General features: G+C 36.1%; 1 protein-coding gene across 2 annotated transcripts in view; it reads left to right on the forward strand.

Moving 5' to 3' along the window:
- Positions 1 to 5,715, forward strand: part of TBCK (TBC1 domain containing kinase) — a 154,000-nt gene extending 148,285 nt beyond the window's left edge. For both annotated transcript variants that reach the window (XM_016160823.2, XM_016160822.2), the window contains exon 26: positions 1,040 to 5,715. In XM_016160823.2, coding sequence (XP_016016309.2) covers positions 1,040 to 1,150 — 111 coding nt within the window. In that variant the 3' untranslated portion in view covers positions 1,151 to 5,715. The remainder of the gene's footprint in view (positions 1 to 1,039) is intronic.
- Positions 5,716 to 10,036: the final 4,321 nt, after the last annotated feature.

Here is a 10,036-nt window from a genome sequence, read left to right on the forward strand (position 1 = left end):
TCCTAGGGGAGCTTACAGCTCAGTGGAGGAAACAGGCCCTTAAATGAGCAATTTAAATAAGTGTAGTAAGCCAAAGATAGGTATTTGCAGTAGAGATTTTGGAGGCTGAGAAGAAAGGCTCCTAGTAGAGACTTGCCTCCCAGAGAAAGAAGTGCTTGAGTAGGGAAATAAGTAGAAATTGGGCAGATGGGGCTGGGGGTGGGGAGCTTTTGAGGAGGGACAGAAGAGGGGCAAGAGCTGGGGGAATGTAGCATGTTCCCAAGAGAGGGTGACCTGTGCAACCAAAGGCTCTGAACTCTAAAGCTATCTTGTCTATCAGGGGACTCGGGCAGTTTAAGACAGCTTCATCATAAAACATAAGGAACGGAGAAAGATAATCAGTGACCCTACACAGGTAGACCTGGGCCAGGTCAGGGAGATTTGTGTGTCCTGATAGCTTCTCACAGTCCTGTTTTGCTAGACATCTAGAAGACTTCTTGGATCAGTCTTTCAAATTTATGTTTATGGTCTCAAATTGTTCATTGGTTATTCCAAAACCATGTTACAATCAGTTTATAGGCCCTCTCTGGAACATTGTGCATGGAATTGCAATAACTAATAAGTTGGCAATGATATCAAAAATTGTTCAATATGGTTTTGAAAATGTTTTGACTGTCACTGGAAGGATACATGAAAAATAAGAATATCAATGACCCGTCGAGAGTGAGACTGAGAAGAGAGGTAGGAGGAATTTACTTCTCACTGTACACCCTTTTATACTATTTGACTTGTTTACCATGTATATCTGTTGCCTTTTCAAACAAGTTTAAAACAGAACTAAAGGGTCACATTAATTGTGTAGTATAACAAATGGTCAACATTTGAGTGATTTAATTTATTTTTAAAACCAACTCAATGATTCACTGATGCAACAGTGGCAGCAGTAGTATTGTTAAGAGGTGTTTCATTCTTGACTTCCTGAGAAAAAATGGGATGGAAGAAATACAAATTTCATATATCCTCTATAAATTTGGCCCTTTTTTTTTTTTTTTTTTTTCAGTTTGCAGCTCATCTTGTGAAGATGAAATATCCACGAATCTGTATTCTAGATGGTGGCATTAATAAGATCAAGCCAACAGGTCTGCTCACTGTTCCGTCTCCTCAAATATGAAGAACCAAGAGTACGATTGTCAAAAGGACAGACCTACAGTGGCGCAGTGCTTCGCAGCCTTGCCACTCTGAGAGCTAGACTTCCGGATTGTCGCATTTTCATAAAGTTTTGTCGTGAGACATTTTTTTAAACCACATGACCCAAATGTTCAGCTAGAATAGAAACTTGACTGTACATGTATTGCTGAAAGAATTTTCTTAACAGTGAAATCTGATCATGTATTTTTAGCACACTGTGACAAAAAGCCAGAGGAATTTAGCTGACAAAGCAGATTTAGCATTATCAAGAAACCTCATGTGCACTGAAGAAGCTGTCTTCCACTGCACTGCACAGATAGTCCTAACAAAGGTATTATTTAGGAATATAGATTGAATGTGGGCTGAAATCATCTTTCCATGATAATGAAAAGTGAAAAGCTATTCACAGTACATTCCATATAAGTAAATGCTACATTTGGTAACTCATTTTTGGTCCCGACAGCGTGCGTGTGTGTGCGTGTGTGCATGTGTGTGTGTGTGTGTGTGTGTGTGTGTGTGTGTGCGCGCGCGCTTAGAGGGAAAAGAAAATGATCATAATCTACTTCCAGAAAAATTAAAATGTGAAATCATTCATATTAGATTGAATATTTGTTCAACTCCCGTAGCAGAGTTGACTTAAACAACCTAGTGTGTGACTTTAAGTGTGACTTAAACAACCTAGAATGTTATTTCTGAGTTAAAAGTCTGCATGGTCAGTCTAGGGCTAGTATGTTGGTTTCATCATCATGAAGAACTCAGATATCTTTCCTCATTGCTTTACCTCCCTCAACACATAGTTTCTGTCTCACAGATCACGATGACTGCTCAGCTCCCACCCTTATATCTCCAATTTAGAAAGAAGGGCATGAAGGAGGAGGGAGTGTGGAAGAAAAAGAAGGAAAGAAAGAGGTTATAAGGGTACAAACCAGAAGTTGCACACATTACTTCTGCTTACAAACCATTGGCCAGAACTTAGACATATGGCTACACCTGGCTATAATGAAAACTAGGAAGATGGTCTTTGACTGGGTGGCCATTTACCCAGCTAAAAAAGAAATTTATTACTGTGTGGGAAGAGAACACAGGTAGCAGGTAGCAAGCTCTGCCACATTATTCTAAAAATTAAATCCTATACTTCATTGAATCTAAGACACACCACATTTTATGTACCATGAAGGAAAAATAATGCAGCCAAATAAACTGTGACACATCAATTCTAAGATGCATTCCTATTTCATAAATGTGAAAAAAAAAAGTGCATCTTAGAATTAATGAAATAGAGTACACCTTTGATTGTCTTCACTTTATTTTAACTAAAGCATGTTCTTTTACCTTTAACTTATATTCTTCTTCAGTGTTAAGTCTACCTGGGTAGAACACCTCAGTAAGAGCCTCATTTCAATTTTCTGAACTATGGTTTTATTGTTTGTTTGAGGATTTTGCATCTATTTTTTTTTATATATAATTAACATACTTTAAAACTCACCTTTTAAAATGTACGATTCAGTGTATTTTAGTATATTTACAAAATTGTGCAATCATCATTCTAATTCCAGAACATTTTTATCACCCAAAAAAGAAATCTTGGACCTATGAGTATTCCCCATTCACCCCTCCCAAGGTCTTTGATTTAGTTTTTGTATTTGGAGATAGGTGTACAACTCCATTCTTGCATGTGAATATCAAGTTGCCAGGGACCATGTCATTTTGTTTGTTTTGCTCAACTAAGTTATAGTCATCCAGCAAACATGTTTTGATTACCTACTATGTGTAAGACACAGACATAATCAATAGTTACATCATTCTGCGACCCCTGTGTTATATACGAAGAAAACATGAGAATGAGAAAACAAAATTTTACAATTTCTCTAACATCCTTTTTGGATCCTCATCTACCCTGTTTAGGGAAGTATCAATTTCTCCTGTTCTTTCTGTCAATCTTTGATGACTTCTCTTATTTTAAAGTCATGATGCAGCACTTTGGAAGGAGTGGTTCTGAGTTTTAACTTTGCCTTTCTGAGGAAGCGAAGAAGGTTGGAGAGGAGGGGAAATGGATGGAACAGGGTGGTAGGTCTTGGGAGAGGATGAAGACCTGAGTGATGTGAGAAGATAAAGTAGCCAACCTGCATCACAGTTTTGTATTTAATCTTCCTTAAAACCTGATATGTTTAGACTTTTGAAAAACTGGCAGCTTTTTAGACATTGAAATTATGAATAATATTTAATATTCTCAATAGCAAAAGAAAGAACATACAATCACTGCCATGTTTACATGCAAAATATGTTATTTGATGGCAGGTAGTTTCAAGAAAGTTGACGTCAACAACTATTCGTTGAATTAAACCTGTGTAACCCATGATTTGTAGATGTCCTTTTAATTATGTTACTTGACTCCTAAACTATCAGTATCGGCATTGTTTATTTCTGGCATCAGCAGTCGCTTTCCTCTTCCTGGAATGCCCTTAGTACCACTACCAGCCCCATAGACACACACACACACACACACACACACACACGTACACTAATAAAGTCTTCATAATCCAACACACCAGTAGCATCTCCTTCAGTCTCTGACTTCCCCATGCTGCATTAAGAGCCTCAAATCTAACAAAGCATTTCGTTCATGCGTGTTGTAATAGACTTACTACATCATTTACTACAGCAACTGTCTGTTCACATTTGGGCCCCATATTAAAATATGAGCCCCTTTAAGGTCAGAGACCATAATTTATAATTTATACCTCTTGTTATCTTCAGCAACCCACTGCACTGGAGAGGATTGATAAAATAAAAGTGAATTGAATATCTAGCTTAGGGATTTTATAATCTATATGAATAGAAAAAAATTAAAACAGCCCAGGTAATTTATTTTCAAGTGCCAAACTTACCTGGTACCTAATGATGTAAATAAATTGAAATCTCAATTTACTGAGTAAAGAAAGGATCTCTAATATACCAGCCAGCTCTTAAAGTTTTATAATCCTAGAAGTTGGAACAGATACCTTCCAACAGGGTAAGCTAAGGTAATTGGATCCCTTTCCTAATTTCTAATTTCACAGAAATGCTAGATTAACAAAGGATATTAAAAATATCTAATACTTTACCAAAACTGAAAAGAATAAACAAAAGTTCCTTGATATCAGATGTGAAAAGGAACTGAAACACTATCAGGCCCATGGGATATCACGTATCAAGAAAGGCCCTAGGGACAGAGGTTTTAACATGCGAATGGAAGACACAGTTGAGCCTTCTGGTAGGGAGATGGTATTAAGACTACAAAGTGACAGTCTCAAAGAACTCTGCTCCATGAAATGACTAGGAATAACTTCTGACCCAATCAGGAAAGCTGCAGGGGAGATTGTAATGGCCTGGTTTTCGGAGTGAAGGAAGACTAATCCGTTGTAGACAGATAAAGGTGTTCAACGGAAAGGCTGGGGTAAGTCCCCAAATTAGAACAGGCTGTAGAGCTTGTGTTCACCTGACTATTTAAAAATAAGAGCAACAAATTACATCAAACTTTTGGAAATCATAGATAGTGCTAGATCTTTGTTTAACTTCTCTGTTCCCACCTCCAAATAGTTCTTTTAAAGAATATTTCTTTAGGGGTTGATATCAATAGCGTGGTACAGTGTCTCAAAAGTATCTTATGCAATGGTCTCTCCTGGTGAAATCCACTATGAGGAAAGAAGACTGCTGCTTTAACAGCCTTCGAGTCGGTAGATGTTTCACTCTATCAAAATCAGTCCTCTCAGTCATATACATGCTGGCTTTATATATACCTATTGTTAACCAAATAGCACATTTTTCTGGATAAACATTCATTAAGCCGAAGAGTGGAAACAAAACGATAATATTTATAATACATTTTTGTTTGGGTATTTGATCACAACTACCATCTTAGATTTTATGTGAAAAAAATAACAGGGAAACATTACAAACCTTGACTGCCTGACACTAGAAATTTAGTATATGCAGTTGATCTCACACAACCTTTAGGTTTCGTATTCCAGTTTTATTGTCTCATTTAATATTAGAATAGTACACATTGTTAATAAGCTATTTAAAAGTTTAGCTGTATTTTTTTAAAAGTATGAATTATATCTTTTCTGAGTAATTTTCCTATTATCTTGTGAAAAGTGTCACATGAAGTGTAAATTAGGATCTTGGCAAATTCAGGGTTCTATAGATAGATTGTGATATTTGTAACTTCTATGTCTTTCAGGCCTAATGTCTCCACTTGAATTGATATTCTTTAGTATCCACACCTTTCAGAAGACCCATTTTTAGGTTACATTGTCTGCATTTCAATAATACCGTTATGTTCTAATGCTCACTGTGACCAATGAACAGTGCATGGGTGGGTACCAAGGCACTGTATTGCCGACAGTCTTAGATATAATGTAATAATCCCCTGGGCAGTGGAGGTCAAAACACTGCCCTTTCTTGGCTTAAGACTAATCTAAGAGCTATAACAAATGCATTTAAAGCATTAGATGGGATTCTAAATATTGCTTTCTGCCACATTAAAAGATTAAACTTTGGAAAATATTACAGTCTTTATATCTGTGACTTTTTTTAAAAACAGTACATGGCCTACTATCCTTAAAAACTGTAATACTGGGAATACTAGTTAAAGCATTAAAACCTGAGACAATCCATGTGTTAATTTTCTCATTAACCCTGGAAATTTATTTTTGTTTCCCATTGTTATTAATTTTTCTCAATTATATTAACATACCTTTCAGTCCTTTAGGGTAGAATTATTTAGTATTTTAAGGCTTATGGTGCACTGGAACCGGCTCCTAGAGGCTTGAAAGAACTAAATGCACCCATGTCTTTCCAACTCCATGTTCAGTGATCTCACATTAATAGGTTAAAATTGGCCAGAGCAGGAGTGTTTACACCATTAATACAGGCAAACATCACAAATCACAGCTTTCTATCTATTTAGAAAGCCAATCTATACTATTTATCAGCAAAACACTGGTTTTAACCTATGATCATTATACTACATGAAGATTACAAATCATAATGATAAAAGGAATTTTTAAAGTTCTTATTTCAAACAATAAGAAAAGTAAAATGATTTTTCAAAACTCACTTAGCTAGTAAAAGATCCAAAATTACAATTCTGCTTTCCCGATTCCTAATCCATTTCTCTGCTTACCACATACAGATAGAGAAGTTAAATGACACCAGTTTCAACTCATTACACATTTACTACAAGTCAACTTTAAGTTGGTCCCTGTATTCTATGACGTGTGGGATACAAAGATGAAGCACCGAAAATGTTAATTAAGCTCATTGTTGGCTCTATGATGTAGAAGTACCACTTAATATTAGTTCCCAGCAGATAGCACTCTCATCACCTCTACCATATTTACCCATAAAGATTTCCAAAAGAACAATGCAGTTAAGTATCCAGCATAAGGGGAGAACCACTGTTCTCAGGAATTCTTGCTATGCACTGAATTACCTCTTTACCTCCAAGACAACATTATCCAGAAAACACACCCCAGGTGAAGAACATGGTGTCTCTTTCTTCAAGTCAAATCGTTGAGATGTGGGGTCAAAGTTGGCCTTTAAGCTTTGTCTTCTCTGTTTTAACTAGGGACTAGGCTCAAAGAATTGGGAAGGTCCTCGTATCAGCTTTCCGGTCATGTGTGAAAAGCCAAGGTAGGAGAGGGGTAAGTAGTTTCTAGGTTTATTTATCATAAGAAAGAAGAAATAGAGGTAATTTAGGTCATTTGCTAACTTAAATTACGTTATGCTCTGAGGTAAGCTATCCTGATAATTTATTACTTGTCGGATAGCATGTCTTTTCTAAAATTATCTTTAATATCATTAATAATTCCATGTGTGCTGCATCATCACCATGGACTCCATATAGGATCAGTCACTGAAGATCTAAAAGGCATGTGAGGATAAGGCTACTGGATTGAGGCCAAATGATGCAGAGGGTAATTTGCATAGTGATGTGCAACCACGAAGGAGAATCTTTGATTTTTTTAAATGGGTAGCGAGATTTAAAAACAATCTTTGCACTCACACATTATTATTAATAATGTATGTCAGCACAAGATGACAGGTCATTATGACTGTTCTGCACGGGCCTTTCTGAGATTCGCTTGGAATGCAGGCTCACTCTGAGCAACTGGTGTAAATAGGCAGAATCCATTTCCAGAGATTTATCCATTTACCTCCGAATAGCTAAAAAACGAACAAACAAACAAACAAAAAACAAATGCTATCACAAAATACTGATTCAGAGCTAGGAGGTTAGTTTCAGTTACTTATTTTCCAAATTATTTGGACAGATTGATCAGTGTTAAAAATTTTTCAACCCTACTTTGAGGCTACTACAACTCAATGCTGTATAGTCCCCCTAAATTGTGATTTATCTATGTTTATTTTGTAACAATATTTTTAAAATATCAACGTGCCTTGTTAATGTTGAATAATCATTTTGATTTATACCAACATTTGGCACTTAAAAGTAGTATGAGTTGAGTATTTTCCTGGTAACAAGGTAATTTTTTTAAATACCACTCCTCCTTTTACATTACTTTAATTAATATGCATTCTAAGCAGATTAAGTCTAACAACATCCCAGGGAATGGACAAGGACTAGTTCAGATTTCAGAAGTAAATGTACTTGTAGATATTTATCTGGTTGCTGGTTAATATTTTATAAAATCTATCAAATATAATGTGCTGATAGGGCATTTAAGCACGTATTCCAAGATAATGTCTACTTATAAATCACATATTTTTAAAAACTGTATATATATATGCGAATGAAATAATTATATGATTTTAATAAATAATTTGCATTTTAACCCACTCATTCAATATAAATTCTGTAAATGTCATTTTTAACATGAATTTCATGCAGCAATGTAACAACTATTTAAAATTTCAGTGATGACTTATAAAACTTACATACACAAGGTGTTATATACTTGTACAGAAACTATCCCAAAAGATGACAATAGCTCAAACAGAAGCTGACTATATTAAATACCCTATAAATAATTGTATGACACTCTGAAATAAATTTAATAAGACTTCCTTTTGACTAAGTGAAGTAATATAAAAATTCATATTAAAGTTCATTATTGTCAGCCAAATTAATTCTATTAAATCAAAAACAATAAATTAATAGGATATTATTTGTTCCAATTATTTAGAACTTTTATTTAGCTTGTCCTACCCAGGACCTTAAAAAGCTGCTAGGCATTTATTGTAAAACCTGATTGAAATTTTGTGAGTGTACTATTAGGTGTATACTTTATTACCAGCTAGAACAAAAAGGTAACTTTTAGAATCTGAACAAAATGCTAAATTAAACATCTGGTACAAATCAGTTATTTAAAAATAACCACATGAAATCAGTAAATTGCAAGAGGCTCCCACTGACAACCTCGGTGGCTGGCATTCCCAACATGGACCCCCTTCCTAACCTGTCTTGGCCCCAGGTCATGTTTTGTTGCCCTGTGAGAGCACATGAGTGATTCCGCTACTCAGGCTGGGTGAAACCTTAACTCCTGCATGACGCCTCTCTCCTCAAATGGCATGTGTATTGTCGTTTACCCAGATCTTAGAAGGCTGGAATGAGGAAGAACTGGCCTGGGGTTTCAGGTTGGCTGGCAATTGTTTAGTGTTCATGGCTGAGAGGGGTTGAACTTTCTCAAGCATCCTTCACTTCACAACACTAAGTACTCTTAAGCCCACCAGAATTATGGGAAATCTGCTTCTTGTAGCAACATTTAGGAAGCTCAATCTCTACTGTGGCTGTCTTCAGAGCAAGCCCTCCCCATTTCCCACGTCAGAATGTACTCCCCAGACATCTTGAGAATAAGTGTGTTTCAGGATCCCAGTAGTATCACATTAAGAGTACATTGTCAAAAGACCACCTTGAGAAAACAATACATGTTTCAGAAAGAGGAGACATAAGAGAGTTTTCCTCTCAGAGAATCACAAAATAGAGGGAGACTGCAGGAAGAGAAGGAGACCAAGAATCGGAGAACCTGGATCCTTCTGGCTTCTTCACTGTTACTCTCAGTGTATCCCTGTGCAATTCGCATGTGTTCTCGAAGGCTCTACTTTCTCGTGTACAAAATGGGGATAATAGCATTTACCCAGCCCATCCCCCAGGCTTGTGTTGAAGCTCATAGAAAGGATTTTGTAAATGTATTATTTAAATATATTATGTCTATAATTTCCATAGAAGTCATTGCCATTCTGTAAAACCATCGAGCCAAAATTTTTATTGGTTATGTTGTTTTTAAAGAAATCAACATAAAAAAGTTACTTTTACAATCCATATATAAAATTCTATTATGTTGCATCAACATAAACAAAAGGAAAGACTTCGTGAGCAGTATTGAGATTGTACACTGCACGCTTGCTAATGTTTAATTAAAAGCAACTATTTCTGATGAACTAAAATTTTTATCCAAGATCCTTTCAGATTTCTCTTTGTTTCGCACACCACCTAACACAATTTTACCAACTTAAAACACCCTCTTTTTACAATAATCTTAATTCTCTGGATAAAACCTGGCCATTTCAGCTTTACCAATAGCCATCTACACCTAGATGATAGAGATTAATTTTATTTCAAATCCGCCCTTTCCTTCAGTTTTATCTCCCTTTTCCTTTGCAGCTCTCTCCTGGACTTCAAAGCAGCTTTGTGCCATGCAGAAAATCAATGGTCGGGAGATGAAAAGCAGCTCTTGTTTATCTCCTGCCTGCTGAAGGTCATTCTACTCATAGCATCTGTGTGAGATCCACAGCCATTTTTTCCTTGTGGAGGGGAGAAGTCAATTGATTATATACCCAAAATCAGTGTATGGAGAGAGTGGTG

This window comes from Rousettus aegyptiacus, unplaced genomic scaffold, assembly GCF_014176215.1.
Source record: "Rousettus aegyptiacus isolate mRouAeg1 unplaced genomic scaffold, mRouAeg1.p scaffold_m13_p_10, whole genome shotgun sequence".
NCBI lineage: Eukaryota > Metazoa > Chordata > Mammalia > Chiroptera > Pteropodidae > Rousettus > Rousettus aegyptiacus.